The sequence below is a fragment of the Oryx dammah genome, unplaced genomic scaffold (genome assembly GCF_014754425.2).
Source record: "Oryx dammah isolate SB20612 unplaced genomic scaffold, SCBI_Odam_1.1 HiC_scaffold_4, whole genome shotgun sequence".
NCBI classification, from domain to species: Eukaryota; Metazoa; Chordata; class Mammalia; order Artiodactyla; family Bovidae; genus Oryx; species Oryx dammah.
In genome coordinates this window covers 84,224,026-84,241,299 of record NW_024070188.1, presented here as the reverse complement: position 1 = coordinate 84,241,299, position 17,274 = coordinate 84,224,026, and the positions used below count along the sequence as shown (strand labels likewise).

The 17,274-nt window shown below is 40.7% G+C and overlaps 1 protein-coding gene across 1 annotated transcript in view; it reads left to right on the top strand.

Moving 5' to 3' along the window:
* The window catches only part of PRKN (parkin RBR E3 ubiquitin protein ligase), a 1,215,957-nt gene that overhangs the window by 621,656 nt on the left and 577,027 nt on the right, over positions 1 to 17,274 (top strand). Inside the window, exon 6 of the mRNA XM_040238940.1 lies at positions 1,879 to 1,994. Coding sequence (XP_040094874.1) covers positions 1,879 to 1,994 — 116 coding nt within the window. The remainder of the gene's footprint in view (positions 1 to 1,878; positions 1,995 to 17,274) is intronic.

Sequence of the window (17,274 nt, the reverse complement as noted above, 5' to 3'; positions counted from 1 at the left end):
GTGTGTGTGTGTGTGTGTGTGTGTGTGTGTGTGTGTGTGTGTGTGTGCGTGTGCGTGTGCGTGTGTGTGTGTGTGTATTTTTAACCACTATTGCCATTTGGGAAGCTCAAGGTGACAGTGTCAGTCTATGCCTGTTGGCAAAATTCAGTTTGATGCATATTTTTGTAAATAAAGTTTTATTAGGATACAGATACATCCATTCATTTGCATATGGTCCATGGCTGCTTTTAGACAATAATTCGCAGTTAAACAGTGCAGCAAAGACCATATGGCCTGCAAAGCTGAACACCTTTAATCTATGGTGCTTTAATAAAGTTTACTGACACCAGGTCTAGTGTTTAAAGCAAAATGCTTTCTATATACAAGTAGTGATACACAAATGGAATTGAGGATTAAATGTACATGCAAGAGTCCTTTGGTTATCCTCTGTTACATTTGTATGGAATTTTTGTAGTGGCAGAAAATTTAGTTTCATGGTATTATTACCATGGACGGTGTGCATACTGTTTGACAAGAAGCACAGTATTTACTGGCCCAACACCTTGGTGTGTGGGGTGTGGGGGAAGAGGGGCTATGCAAACAAATAGAAAAACAGTAGGAAAAATAAGACAAGTGAAGAAGAATGTGACTTGGGAATCCCCTGGTACTCCAGTGGGCAAGACCCTGCAGGCTCACTGTCCATAGCTGGATTCAGCCTCTGGCCTGGTCAGCGGACTAAGAGCCAGTGAACTTTTGTTGTTCAGTTGCCCAGTTTTGTTTGACCGTCTGCGACCCCATGGACTGCAGCACACCAGGCAACCCTTTCCCTCAGCATCTCCCAGAGTTTGCCCAAGTTCTAGTCCAGTGCATCAGTGATACCAACGAACCTCTGATGCCCTCTTCTCCTTCTGCCGTTAGCCTTTCCCAGCATCAGGGTGCATACAACCAAAAAAAAAAAAAAAAAAAACCAAGGATGTGACTTACATGAGCAGCTCAGATAAAGGAGTATGTGGCAGGACAGGGCTGAGAAACGAACTAAGATGAAAAGAGGCCTGGGTTCAGAACATTCCCAGCTACCTGACACAGGGCGTGGGCAGGTGAGACTCTCAGGGAGTTCTGGGATGCTGAAGTGTGCAGAATGAGGGGCAGACTGTAAGTCAGGCTGGGGAGAGGTACACTCGGCCCCTCCCTACGTCTACAGTTCAGTCGCTCAGTTGTGTCTGACTGCGACCCCATGGACTGCGGCATGCCTGGCTTCCTTGTCCTTCACCCACTCCCCGAGCTTGCTCAAACTCATGTCTGCTGAGTCGATGATGCCATCCAACCGTGTCATCCTCTATCTACAATCCATGCATGCTTATCAATAGTTGGAGCCCCTATATTTCTTACGTGGCACTATATTCTTGCTTCTCACTGACCAGCTGTGAGGGGACCCTGTAGAAACGCACTGGATTCCCCTTTAGGAAACCTGGGTTGCTTCCTGCTCTCACCTCTGACTGTTTGACTTTGGACCAATCATTTCGTGGCTCAGGGTCTCCTCTTCCTCGTTGTCGAGCTGTGCTGTAGGCTTCCTCCTCCATTCACACTGTGTTATTCTCCCAGACTCGCTTATCATCGAGAGGTGAGCAGGGGGCCCAGAGTGCTCCCACAACTCCTTGGTTGAAAAAGAAACAGAGAGACAAGCAGATACTTGGAACCTTCTTAAAAGGGGGGTTTGTTGAATAATTTGCCCCAAGGGCATTAATTTCCCTCAAAAGAGTGGATGTGGTCTTATTTCAGACTCATCTATAATCTGATGATACTCTGCTTCTCCTGAAGAGATTCTTGACTGTGAACATATTTAGGGGGTACATGGCTGGCCGGATTCCATGTCTGTGATCATATTTCTCATTCTTTCAGGAATTTTTCTTTAAATGTGGAGCACACCCGACCTCTGACAAGGAAACATCAGTAGCTTTGAACCTGATCACAACAAACAGTCGAGACATCAGCTGCATAACGTGTACTGACATCAGGTAAGGATCTGAAAACTTCGAACAGAAGGGATCTGCGCCATTGTATTGCCTTTGCTCTTTTGCCAAAAACCAGTTGACTGCATTTACAGGGTCTGTTTCTGGGCTTTTATTCTGTCCCACTGATCTCTGTTTTTTCTTTCACCAGCACGGCACTGACTTAATTAATATAGCTTCATCATTAAGTTGAAGTTAGGTAATGTCAGTCCCCCAGCTTTGTTTTCTCTTTCAATACTGTTTTGACTATTTTTGGTCATTTCATCTCCATCTAAACTTTAAAATCAGTTTGTTGATGTCCATAAAAGAATATCGGGCTTTTGATTGAGACTGCATTGCATGTGTGCATCGATTTGGGAAGAACCCACATCTTGAGAATGTTGAATTTTTATATCCACAAACATGGAATACCTCCATTTATTTAGTTCCTCTTTCGTTTCATTTATCAGAGTTTTGTAGCTTTCCTCATGTAAGTCTTATTTTATATTTTGTTAGATTTGCTCCTGAATACTTCAGTTTTCAACTGCTAATGTAAATGGCATTGTGTTTTTATTTCAAATTGCACATATTCATTGTTGCTATGTAGGATGGCAATTGACTTTTGCATGTTAACCTTGGACCTTGGAAACTTGCTATAAGTGCTTATTATTTCTAGGGTTTTTTTGGTTGATTGTCTTGGATTTTCTGCCTAGATTATCTTGTCATTTGTGAGCAAAGACAGTTTTGTCTTCTTTCCCAATTTGTTTATTTTATGCCCCTTCCTTGCCTTGTTGCCTTATTTAGTTAGTACTTGCAGTACGACATTGAAAGGAATAGTAAGAGAATACGTCCTTATCTCGTACCTGATGTTAGTGGGAAAGTTCAAGTTTCTTGCCATTAGATATGACATCAGGGACAGAAATTTTGTTCGTGGAATTTTCAAGTTGAGGAAGTCCTCTTCTGATCCTCATTTACTGACAGTTTTTATCGTGAACATGTTTGAGACTTTGTCAGATTTTTTTTTTTCTGCATCTATTGGTATCATCATGTGATTTCTCTTTTTTAGTCTGTAGATGTAATGGATTACATTAATTCATTTTTCAGTGTTGAATCTGCCTTATAAACCTAGGATAAATCCCACTTGGTCATTGTGTATGATACTTTTTTATACATTTTTGGATTCAATTTGGTATATTTTGTCAAGGATTTTAGCTTTTGTGTTCATGAGAGATATTGAGCTGTAGTTTTCTTGAATTGTCTTTGTCTGGTTTTGGTATTAAGGTAATGCTGGCCTCCTCGAATGAATTAGGAGCCATTTATCCTGCTTCTATCCTCTGAAATAGATTGTAGAGAATTGGTAGCAAAATAATAATTTTATTTTTGTGCTTATAAACATGTACTTTTGTATAAAAAGAGACTGACACCTTTTTTCTACCTTCTTAATGATAATCCCCATTTAAAAAAAATGATAATCCCCATTAAAAAAAATCTCTGCAAGTGTATAATAACTTATTTTCAAGGAGCTCCAATGTCACTAAGCTAACTTTTGACCTTAGTAATATAACAATCTATTAAGCCTTCAGGTTCCTTAAAAATCCAGGAATCAAAGTAGCTAATCTATAAGGCTCTGACTGGTTCTAAAGAACTGCAAAAGGTAGGCATAATCCTTGTTCACAGCTTATAAATCGATAGTATTATTTGAAAAAGTGCTTGTTTGTGGTCCTGTCTTCTGCCAAATGCAGAAATAAAAAATGAGGTTTTCAATGATACTGCTTTCCAGATGACACATATGTGGCTACGATATGTAGAAAAATGTATAAGGTAAATGTGTTATTCATTTCCAGATGTTAGGCTGAAGTTTTAATTCAGGCACCTGGTATGTATCTTTTGAGTTTATAAAATAGTGTATGTAGAATATTTTCCTCTCTCTTAAAGAACAGAGTGAACTATTCACGGGTTGAAACATCCTGAGGTTTCATGTGAACTGGCACGTTCCCATCTGCTGTCCAGCTTTGCAGTGATCTGTACTTACTGAGAATAGTGTCTTGATCTTCCTCCACTCAAGGTTATCAGTTTTATCAGTCTTAGGTTTAGGAGTTAAAAACAGAGAATTGAACAAAGGGCAAAGACTTGAGCCAAGAACAGAAATTATAGCACTTGAAGGTAGAACAGCTCTATTGTTACGTATTCCCTGTAGCAGTTACATCAAAAAGGTTCAACACATTTCTGGATGCCTCAACTGGACTCAGAAATAACAAGATTCAGCCAAATAAAAATGAAACTGGCAATGCCAAAGTGAGAAATTTATTCCTTCCCAAGCCAGTATGTGTATCTTGGTGTTGCAGGAAGGGAGACCCCTTCTAGGGCCCGAAACCAGCCTCTTGACTAACACTCAGAAATGAATTGTCCGAGGAAACACATGTGCTGAGAAAGCGAGAGATTTTATTGGGAAAGGGTGCCCGGATGGAGAGCAGGAGGGTAAGGGGAGAACAGCTCTGCCACATGGCTTGCAGTCTCGGGTTTTATGCTGATGGGATTAGTTTCCGGGTTGTCTTTAGCCAATCATTCTGACTCAGAGTCCTTCTGGTGGTGCATGCCTTTTTCAGCCAAGATGGATGCCAGAGAGCAGGATTCTGGGAGGTGGTCGGACATGTGGTGTCTCCTTTTGACCTGTCCCGAACTCTTTGGGTTGGTGGAGGCTTATTTGTTCCCTGTTCCTTTCCAGGACCTTCTGTCGTAAAACAGCTCATGCAGATGGTGACTGTGGTGCCTGGCCAGGGAGGGCGGTTTCAGTCAGTGCGCTTCCCCTAACATTGGGGCTCACTGTGATATCCGGCGCCCCCAGAGGAAGGCAGTATTTCTGCACCTTGACTCTTTCATCATAAAAGGAGTCTTCTTAAATTTCAAAAATATAAAATTTGAAAACATACAAAATAGAAAAAAAAATTATTACCATGAAATCTTTTGGCAAAATGAAAAAAAAAAAAAATTCACCCCCCTGTTGCCCTTTCTTTGCTTCTTCTGAGGTCCCCAGCTGCATTCCTGTACTTCTTTTCACCTTTATTCATCAGTCCTTAGTTTACAAAGCTAAAGACAAGTCAAAAAAGAACCATGTTTACAGTCAAAACTTAACCTTCCAGAAACATGTTCTAAAGTCCAGTTCCCAGTAGGACATTGAATCTAAGAAGTGCTGCTACCTTGTAATTTTCCTCAACTCTTCCCATAAAGATTTATGTTTTTGATGCCATTGTTGTTTGATATAATTTTTTTTTGTTTTACAGTTTTCTTGCTTTCAAATTTGTTCTATGGTTCATGTAGCCTATTGAAGCAATACCTTGGATTGCGCACTTAAAAGATTTACTTGGGCTTGGAGATCAGTAAAAGTTTATCTGAAAGTCTTTTATACTTGTTCTTGGTGTTTCTGGGGGAGAGTGATTTGACTGTCATTTGACAGTATTTTGGTATGAATTCATTGATTCATTTAACAGAGATGAGAAATTGGTATCTTGGTTATGGTCCCTTTGAATGCATATCTTGTCTAATCTCTTGTCAATTTACATTTTAATTTTGGTTACACTTGGCATTTCTTTTATGATTTAGAATTAATGTAAAAGTTCCTTTTATGTTGCTGTGGACTAAGTATTCGTTTCTCTTTGCAACCCCATGGACTGCAGCACACCAGGCTCCTCTGTCCATGGGGATTCTCCAGGCAAGAGTCCTGGAGTGGGTTGCCATGCCCTCCTCCACGGGATCTACCCAACCCAGGGATTGAACCCAGATCTCCCACACTGCAGGCAGATTCTTTACCATCTGAGGCACCAAGGACTATATATTCTATCAGTTTAACTCTTGACTTTTTGGGGTCAGACAGGAACTTACGATTTTGTCCAGTCATCAGTCTCTGAAGAGCATTATGAGAGACTACAGACTAAAATCACATGGAATTTTACTGAAATCTTTAACATGGTCTTTTTCAGTAAGCGGTTTTTGTCTCTGTAATGGAAAAATCCTTGACATTATGTGTATGTAGTGTGTGTGTGAGAGAGAGAGAGAGAGAGATAACAGCAGTGATCTTCTCTGACCTTGCAGACCTATGTATTTCTCCTATTTGATCCAAATAGTATATATATTCATAGGTAATGTAACATGCCAGGAACAAGAATTCTTTCCTTTAAGTGCGGGAGTGTCTTGGAGTGTTCATTTTACGTAGCATTCTAGAGAAAGGTAAGTCAGAATACCAAATTGATGTTACAATAAGCAGGAGCACATTCTACAGTAGAATGGAATATCTTAGAACTTTTTAAGATGAAAGAGAAAACTTCAAAGATGTGTCTTAAGCTCAAAACAGGCTACCTCACCCTGTGCCCAGACCCCATGGGAGTCAGATCTCTCTACATTAGGGCTGAGTCACTCTTGGCTGAAAAAGTGTGCATGCCTCACTCTGATCCAGTCTTGAGGGAGAATAAATCTTTCTACTCTGCACCCTTTCAGAGAGGAGACTCCTTTGTGTGGGTATAACCTTCCATAAAGGTAATCTCATTGCCTCCTTTGAAATTCAAACATGGTGCTTAATGAACTGTAACTCTTTACTTAAATTAATTTCAAATTATTTGAACGTCTATCTTTCTTACATATGAAGGAGTTGAGGCTAAGACGTTTTTAAAACTGCATGTACTCTTACCACAAGGAACTGGTTGTAGCAGCCTACCCACCAAGACCTGTGCAGGCTACATGTTTTCCTCTCATCAGACCTTACCTTCTTCATGTATGCAGTTCTCCCTGGACACGAAAGGCAAGCTACCTGGTGAAGATGGAAAGTAGGTTTACATGTGAAAAGGAAGCTACTAGCAATAAAGTGCGGGGAAGGCAATGGCACCCCACCCCAGTACTCTTGCCTGGAAAATCCAGTGGACGGAGGAGCCTGATGGGCTGCCGTCTATGGGGTCGCACAGAGTCAGACACGACTGAAGTGACTTAGCAGCAGCAGCAGCAGCAATAAAGTGAGATCCAAAGACAGTTTAAAAACCAGCTCTTTAAAGAGTTGAAGAAAACAGCCATATACTTGTCTGTCTGCTTTAAGTTCTAGGCTGCGTGAAAGATCAGTCCAAGCTTGACTGATGTGCAGATGTGACCAGAACCACAATGTTCTACATAAGTCTTTGCATTCAATAGGTTTACATAAATATTTGCTTTAATTCATTAAAGTAAATCCATTTTATGCACTGCGACAGACAGAAAACAAGTTCTTTTTATATGAAACACTCTACTTTTAAAAATCCCTCCTGCGTCAAATGGAATTTTCCAAAACTAAATTAGATAAGATAAGTTAATCAAAAATCAATAGAGAGTTTTAAGGCACTATTAGATATAAGGGAGAAAGTCAAATTTCAAAGTCCTACTCATAGGAGAGAGATTACTCAGCCATACTGTTTGGGGTCAGTTACGTATAAAAACAGAAGAAGTATTTTATCAACACTAAGGCTTTGAAATGTGAGCCATGTCAGTTTTAATGTCAGTCAGTGACCTTCATTTCTCCCGCAGTGAACCCTGTAGATTTCAGATGCAAGCGGCTGTATCAGCGGGGTTTCCTGGAAACGTTACAGGTGCTTGGACATGAAATTCATAAGCCTCACCTTTTCATTTAACCGTCACTGCGGGCGCACAGCAGCCCCCGCTGGCGCTAGTAGGACAATATTGCAAATCCTCCTGGACCAATTTTGTACCCGTTAAGGTCAACCTTGCATGTTGTAACCGTCTGGATTTTAAGCAGTTCATTTTCTGGTGGTAGATGTTAAGAAGCGGCCGTATTCCCACAGCATCCAAGTGGGAATGGAGATCCCTTACTAGGACTTTGGAGACAGCCGAGCCTTATTTTTAAGGTCCAACTTTCTTAGAAATAAATGCCCACAGAGTCTTTACAGAGCTAATTTTGGTTAGAAAAATATTGTGACTTGTGCATTTGTTTTTAATTGCAACTTTATCCTCATAATTAGCAATTGATTATAAACTCGGTGAGGGAAAGAAATTATGTCTGTTGCAAATAGCATCTATATTCTGAGATATGTTTTATTGGTAAACAGTGATACAATCTACCTCACTCTCTACAAACATCATGTTTCCCATGATGCTTAGAATTAGTATTTTCACTGTTCCCCTGGAGAAGGAAATGGCAACCCACTCCAGTATTCTTGGAGAAGTCCCACGGTCAGAGGAGCCTGGTGGGCTACAGTCCATGGGGTCGCAAACAGCTGGACATGGCTTAGCGACTAAACAATAACAATTTGCAGATCTGTCCTTGGTGGCTTCACAGGTTGTACTTGCAGCCAAATAAGCAAGAGTCTCAATAACCTGGAGTTCAGACAAGTTATTTAGTGAAGGAAGTCATGATGTGTTGATTCTGTCTCTTGTTAATGTGATCAGTTCTATATCAAAGAAGACATGCCCTCCAATCCTATATCAGATGCACTGGGAGTGGGATTTCAGGGGTTTTTAGGTCTACCTGTGGATTTTCACAACACTGAGGGCCACTTCACGTGCAATCCTGATAGTGCTGGCACCATTACACCTACCTGTCGATGTGCAGAAGTGTGCACACAGATGCCAGCATCCTGTAATATCAATATCACTGGCAAAGCAGTTTTATTCTGGCATCTATAATCTTTAGCACCTCCTCCCTTAAAGAGAGAACTTAAAAACCATCAAGCTGTTCATTCCACAGATATTCATTGAGCCCGTCTGTGACTCAGGGAACTGCTTCAGGCTGAGAAAAGCATGTTTTTAAGGGGGGAAGGGAGAGCAGATGCTGGTGGCACAGGCTTGCAGTTGAAAGGTGTGGTGGAGGTGGGTGTGTCGAGGTGAGGCAGGAACTTGATCCTGCATCCTTAGTGTCACTACGGTAGTGAAACAGGGGCCCAAACTTATTTCTTTAGACCAAGATTTCCTACTCATTTTTTAATTGACCAAGACAGCATCTTAAAAATGCATGATATAATTTGTAGGCATGTAGGTAGGGCGTGCACCAATTAACCCATTCCCTGTTGTCTAACACCCAGCCAGCTAGAGCCTGAGGTGCTTCCCCCTTGCATGTCACCCTGGAAAGGACCCTGACCCTTGACTCCGAAGCCAAAGTCCAACACCTGGTGTTGTCCTTGCTGTTCTCCATCTGGCTCCATCTGGTTCCTCCTCCTGAGACATTTTGTTTAAAATATATGTTTGAATTTTTTTTTAACTGAAAAAAAAAAAAAAAACAGTTGCCTGCAAGTTATAGTGTGAGTGAAACATTTAAAATCGTTAACACCTCCAATGGATGTTTCTCTACAGATCATAATTTGTAACTGAGAAAACTTATCTCTGCTTGTAGCAAGCTCCAAGAAAATTTGATAAAGTAATCTCAATTCTAACATTTTAATTAAAATGGGCAAGTATTCCTGACAGAATATTATCTTAAGTACTGTTTTTTGCTTCACTCAGAGAACTTTTCTTTGACAAGCATTTTTACAGAACAGAGCTTGCCAAATATTTTTATTTGTACATATTTTGAAAGTTCTACCACACTGCTGCAGAATCAGTTTTCTCAATTCCACTTCTTTGTGATATCAATATAAAAATCACTAATTAAAAATAGGAGTTGCCCTGACTCTTCCCACCAATAGAAATATTCCAAAAATTTAGTTACAGATGTCAGAATGGAAATCCAGTATATAATTTGATTTCTCAAATCGGTCCCCCACCCCATTTTTATAGGGATTAGTTTCAGTGTCTTCTTGCAAATGTTTTTCAGCGATTTATACTTACTTAGCACTTCAAAAATTGAATGTTTAGGATACTCATTAGTTCAATACTTTGATTAAATATTGCTGACTGATTTTGGACAAAATGCAAAGAAATTTGGAAGACTCTTGCAAAGGAATTACTGCTCAGGTAGCACGGGAGAGGAAAAGAAAGTTTCCCTCTCCTCTCCTAGGTTTTCCATCTAGGTTTCTGGCAAAAGACAGAATAACAAGGAAGGAAAAAAAACAAGAAATTTATTAACACGTGCAACACACATACACATGGGAGTGTCTAGAGATGAGTAGCTCAAACAGATGGTTAGAACTTGGGTTTCTGTAGCCTCTTAACCAAAGAACAATAAATTTGTAGATCAGTGACAGGACAAAGGAAAAGGACATTGAACTTTTGGGGCAGCAGATTGTGGAAAATCAAATATAGTGTGGAACTAATGAATGATAAGGATTAGTTGGTAAAGTTTCATGTTTAGATTCCTCTGAAATGGCATCCCACTTAAGTATTCTTGCCCGGGAAATCCCATGGACGGAGGAGCCTGCCGGACTACAGTCTGTGAGGTCACAAAGAGTTGGACACGACCCTCTTGGCTGGTGCCTCTGTAGATTAACTTCTGTCCTTCTCGATAAAGAGTGGTGGGGCGGAGGGCTACCTTTACGAATGTATGTCCTGCTAAAGTAAATAAGGGAGAGCAGAGAGTTTTTCTTAATGTCTGTTCCCTCTCAGTTGGCTTCCGCTCAAAATAACACCTGTGCCAAAGTGGCATATTTGGGGTTGGCATATTCTGCCACCCTTCAGGAGACACTAGGCTTGATTTATAAAGTAGCCTTTTCAAGGCTGAAACTTTCCTAAACGTTTGACTGATAATGGGCTGCAGACAGACCACAGAGAGGCTTTTGTATCCAGTGTCAGTTTTGACACTCTTTTGTGGTTCAGTTACTGTGAATTTTGACAACCACAGCTTCTGGGTTGATTTGTAGAATATCACAGCTTGTCTGAACAGAGTTATGAGTTAAATGCATCGCATGATTACTTTCAAGCATGCTCCACAGAGTTCTAATTTTAGTAAGGATGTTGTTCTTAACCATAATGGTGTATTTCACTGAAATATATCAATATATTTATATTGTCACTGTGAAAAACAAAGAATATATTCAATGCGGAACTTTTAAACTGAAGTTGCACTAGAATTCACAATAAATTCAGATATTTCACTATCAAGAGAATAAACTTCCAAATGCTTTACTTTGAGTCAATGAATTAAATGAAAAGAAAAACTGAACAATTCCTAGATTTAAGAGGTTTTCCATTTTTATTATATTGGATTAGCCAAAAAGTTGGTTCAGGTTTTTCTATAACATCATGCGGAAAAGCCTGAACAAACTTTTTGTCCATTCCAATACAATGACATTGATAGAACACTATTCAGTTTAACTCCATGTGAAGTTCTTCTGCTAAGCAAGCTGATACTGACAGCTATCAGTTAACTTTTGGTGCATGCACAAGAAAACCTGGAATCAAAACTGAGTAAATTAATTCCGAACTGTCATTTGATCTAAATGAAAAGCCACACTTCACTGGCTTTCACATAAATGTACCTTCAGCTGCATGTGTGAAATTGAATTCTTTGTGCTTAGTGTTTTTATAATAACTGCAGACTTTATAGTAGACGCTGATGCTTCTTCCTCGGGTTTGTGTCTCCAGTCTATGTCTGGTCAGTGATATTTTAAAAACCCCTATGGTGGATAGAAACCGTTACCAATACCTGTGAAACTTCTGTAGTCATGATGAACTTTCTTGAGAAACAGAAATTCTATACTGCAATATTGTGATTTATAATAAGAAATTTCTATTTGTTTTCTGTCCCCCTTTCAGAGCGCCTAAAACCTTTGAGATTGCTTAAGTGCTGAGAGCAATGATCGCGCCTTTCTCTCTGTTAAGGAAGTTAGTTTGGGATGCACGTGAGGATGGAGACTGTTTTCCAGGGGAGCCAGTCTTTGTGATTAGAGGGTGGGAAATTTCAGTTTCACCCCTAGATCTCTGGAGAGGGGAGAGTGCCTGGAAATGGAGTTCAGACTCCAATAACTTATGATTTAATCAATGGTACCTATACAGTGAAGCCTCCATCAAGACCCCAGAGAATGGGGTTCAGAGGCCTTGCATGCTGGTGAACATGTGGAGGTTTGGGGAGAATTGTGCTCAAACAACATGGAGTTGCCCACATGTCTTGCCTTTACAGATCTTCCGCCTGCCTGTTCTGTGTGCTATCCCTTCAAAATAATCCAGTTATTTAGCAAGGAAAATATTTCTTTGAGTTCCACGAGCCGTTGTAGCAAATGATTGAAACACAAGGAGAGGGTCATGGAACTTCCGATCTGTAGCAGTGGGTCAGAATCCCAGCTAACAACCGGGACTTGCGTCTGGAGGTGGCAGGGAGGAGTTTTATAGGACTGAACACTTACCCTATGGAATCTGATGCTATCCCTGTCACATGTTGTCAGAGATGAACTGTAGGTCGCTCAGCTGGTACCAGATCATTGCGTGGTGCTGGGGAAGGGCCCTGCTTATTGACATTAGTATTAGACTCTTATGGACTTAACATGTACTTCTGCTTTTAATATGTTACTTTTGGAAGCATTTATTCCAAAACCATAAAATAACTGATACCAACAATCACAGTAAATAATCTGGATTTGTAATCTATAAGTGACAAAAAGCCTTGTAGTCTCCTGACTACTTTTATGAGGTCTCTATCCTGCCCATCTTTCATCTGTACATACTTCATGTCGAGTGAATCTGTAATTTCCTACAATTTTCATTGATCCCACCAACTGTTGGCCTGGTGGCTGCATGCATCTCTCAGACTCCAAACCATTCCCAGCACAGGTGGCCATGTGTACTTCACACATGTACATGTGAAGAGACAGAGCAGAGAACACGGAAGTAAGTGTATGCAAACCAGTCTCCTCATTCTGTTGTTGTTTTTAAGTCTCTTAACGCGTGTCCGACGATTTTGACCCCGTGGTTTGCAGTACGCCAGGCTCCCTGTCCTTCATTATCTCCTGGAGTTTGCTTGGATTCATGTCCACTGAGTCAGTGATGCTCTCCAGCCATCTCATCCTCTGTTGCCCCTTCTCCTCTTACCTTCAGTCTTTCCCAGCTTCAGGGCATTTTCTGAGCCGGCCCTTCACCTCAGGTGACCAGAGTATTGGAGTGTCACCTCTAGCCTCAGTCCTTCCAATGAGTATTCAGGGATGATTTTGTTTACGATTGACTGGTTGGATCTCCTTGAAGTCCAAGCTGCTCTCTAGAGTGTTCTCCAACACCACAATTTGAAAGCATAAATTCGTTAGTACTCACCTTCTTTATGGTCCAAGTCTCACATCCATACATGACTACTGGGAAAACCCTAGTTTTGACTAGACAAAGCTTTGTTGGCAAAGGAATGTCTCTGCTTTTTAATATGCCGTCTAGGTTTGTCATAGCTTTTCTTCCAAGGAGCAAGCATCTTTTAATTTCATGACTGCAGTCACCATCTGCAGTGATTTTGGAGCCCAAGAAATAAAGTCTGTTACTGTTTCCATTGTTTCCCTATCTATTTGCCATGAAGTAATGGGACCAGATGCCATGATCTTCGTTTTTTGAATGTTGAGTTTTAAGCCAGCTTTTTTCACTCTCCTCTTTTACCTTCATTAAGAGGTTCTTTAGTTATCTTCACTTTCTGCCATAAGGGTGGTGTTATCTCCATATCTTCTTAATGACAAGCATAATCCCATTTAACCTATTCTGCTAATTGCTGTAATATGATTACCAAGAATGTGCTCCGTTCAGTAGGATAATATACAGATTTGAAAGCAGAAATAGATTGAACTATTTTATCACTTATACACTCAGACATTCTTACTTAAAATTCAAATCCTGTCACAAGATCACAGATGATTATTTATATAATAAATGATCACTTTTAAAAAATATAAGTTTACTTAAATAATGAAAATGTATCTTAAAAGTTTAGGAAATAAATTTCAAAATTTAGTTTCATATTCAAAACTCTGTTTGGTTTAAGAAGCATGAGAAATGAACAATCCAGGTGCCTTGTGAGAAATACTTTAGTTGCTCTAAAGGTTAACCCACAGTACAAATAATCAACAGTGCCCTAGTAAATTGATATTAATTCACTGATTCTTAAATGCAATCATTCTGTATCTCTTTAATTGTGCCTTTTCATGGTCTCAGGACTTGATATTAACAATTTAAGCTGTATGGAATTCCATGAGCTTCTGGCATGTGGAATTACATTTTGTTGTCAACTAGACTTTCTTAATTTGAATTGTTTTTATGCCCATTTTAAAGGGCTATATTTACAAATATATTTTCTCAGTGATCATTGCAAAGTTAACTTTAAATTATGTGTATGATAAAACCTGTCTTGACTAAATTAAAGTAATCCTCCACAAAAGAGGAATAAGTAGCGTAATAGTTGAATTAATGCCTGGATTGAATAGGAGGCATTGGTAAGACTTCCCCACTGAGTTGAATCCTTCGTCTCCTGGTGACATGGTGGAGCAGAAAGCAAACAAAATCAAAGTCAGACCTGAAGTTAATTATAACCTACATGACACAGATGGTATAGAAGCCACCTGCAATGCGGGAGACCCGGGTTGGATCCCTGGGTTGGGAAGATCCCCTGGAGGAGGGCATGGCAGCCCACTCCAGCCTTCTTGCCTAGAGAATTTCCATGGACGAAGGAACCTGACAGGCTACTTTTCCACGGGGTCCCAAAGAGTCGGACACAACTGAGCAATGAAGAACAGCACCCAGAAATGCTAGTCATATAAACCTGGGCTTCCTAGATGGCGCCAGTGGTAAGCAACCTGCTTGCCGATGCAGGAGATGTACGGGACACAGGTTTGGTCCCTGGGTCCGGAAGATCCCCTGGAGGAGAGCATGGCAACCCACTCTTATATTCTTGCCTGGAGAGTCCCATGGACAGAGAAGCCTGGTGGACTACAGTCCACAGGGTCAAAAAGAGTTGGACACAACTGAAGTGACTTAGCAGGCGCACACATAAACTCAGGCTAGTCATTCACCCCTCAGCTACCGTTTTATGCAGTGGGACTGATAATACCCTCTCACTGGGTTGAGGTGATAATTCAATACTAAAACCCATGTGAAGGTGTATCATAAACTGTAAAATTCTATTCAGTGTTATCCTCAGTGGGCACTTAACCCCAGATTCGGCCATCCCTCTTAGAGTCTCTGCTGCGCTAGAGGTTTGCATGTTTGAACCGAGAGGAGGTGTTGTAGGGTGCTATCTCACTCCAACTCAATGCTGTGACGCTGGCTGGCTGAGGGATGTGCCCCCCTAGCAGGGTTCCCGGGACTCAGACCTCCCATTGTCACAGGACCCAGTGTGCAGGCTTATTGGGGAGCTGTGCATGGAAGAGTTTAGATGCCCATACTAAACTTTTAAGTTAAGTTATCCCTGGAAATTTCCTTCAGTATCCTTTCCAATCATTAAGATAATAACTAGAGGGGCCCTATCACAATTCTTTCTGCAGAATTTGCACATATTGGTACTCTAGGAAAATGATAAAATGCTTGGAACATGGTGATCCCATCACACACATCAGCTTTCTCAGAGCTGTCTGTGTTCGGCTCTAATCTGCCTCTCTGGAATGATATTTTTGGCTCTTGCCACACCAAGTCCATATGGAAAGAGAGTTTGATTTGGAAAATTAAAAATGAAAATGAATCTCAGTCATTGAACTGTAATTTTTTTGTATCCTTACCAAATAGGTGGAATTACCCCTTTGTTTATCTTGATAATACGGCTTAGTTGAGACAAGTTCATTTTCCCTTAAATACAGTGGCAGGCCTTCCTTAGCACTGCAGCATGCTTCTTGTCCATTTGCAATGTCTATTTTACTCCACGCTTGTTCTGTAACAAGACTTAACAGAAGGCGCGGAATTTTCTCTCCTCCCCCAGTCTCTCACCACGTCTGATTTTCCTATTTCCCTGTTTCCACTGACATTTCTTTTCTAAGCATAGATTGATTTGCCCTGGAGCCACTCAGTGATGCCAACCGAGGCAGCCTCTGATATACAAAAGATGTGGGCTCTGGAGACAGAATGCTGGATTCAAACCCTAGTTCCACTTCTAATGGTCCTGTTCTCTGGGCTGGTTCTCCAGGTTCTCTGACTTCTCTGAAAGGTTCTGAAAGTTAAATGAGATAGAGATTCAAGACCTCCTGGCACACAGCAGCCACAGTAAATATTAGCTGAGATTTTCGCTCTGGATTGCTAATGAAAGAATGTGTTATAAGTTAGTTTTTACTGGTCTTTTCTCACTTGCATTTTGTTTTCCAAACTTGCATCAACCTTGGGTTGATGAAACGTAAGTAAAGAGTAGTTAATTTTTTTCTGCGACTGGTATGTCTACTCCAACATCCCAGATGTCATCTGACAAAACTTCTCACAAACAAGCCTTTCAGTAGCTAGTTGAATGGGAATATCTTATTTTCCTCTCAAAAAAGTGCTATTTTTAAGGCCAGTTCTATGCTTTTATGGATATAGATTTGACTACATAAAATTGAGTTGATAGTCTATGTGAAGTGGATTTTTCGCTTTAATGGTATGAAGTGAGGGAAAAGAACCCATAGCTATAATATTCTTACATAATTGTAGGTTCAGTTTAGTTCAGTCGCTTAGTCGTGTCTGACTGTTTGTGACTCCATGGACTGCAGCGCTCCAGGCTTCCCTGTCCATCACCAACTCCTGGAGTTGACTCAGACTCATGTCCATTGAGTCAGTGATGCCATCCAACCATCTCATCCTCTGTCATCCCCTTCTGCTCCCACCTTCAGTCTTTCCCAGCATCAGGGTCTTTTCCAATGAGTCAGTTCTTCACATCAGGTGGCCAAAATATTGGAGTTTCAGCTTCGACATCAGTCCTTCCAATGAATATTTAGGACCGATCTCTTTTAGGATGGAGTGGTTGGATCTCTTGCAGTCCAAGGGACTCTCAAGAGTCTTCTCCAACACCACAGTTCAAAAGCATCAATTCTTTGGCTCTCAGCTTTCTTTACAGTCCAACTCTCACATCCATACCTGACTACTGGAAAAACCATAGTCTTGACTAGACGGACCTTTGCTGGCAAAGGAATGTCTCTGCTTTTTAATATGCTGTATAGGTTGGTCATAACTTTCCTTCCAAGGAGTAAGCGTCCTTTAATTTCATGACGGCAATCACCATCTGCAGTGATTTTGGAGCCCCAATAAATAGTCTGCTACTGTTTCCCTATCTATTTGCCATGAAGTGATGGGACCTGATGCCATGTTCTTAGTTTTCTGAATGTTGAGCTTTAAGCCAACTTTTTCACTCTCCTCTTTCACTTTCATCAAGAGGCTCTTTAGTTCTTCTTTAGCTGCAGGTTAGTGGTTCTTAAGCAGGGGTGTTTTTACACCATCTGGAGACATTTTTGGTTGTCACAAGACAGAGGCGGGGGTGTGGGGAGCTACTACC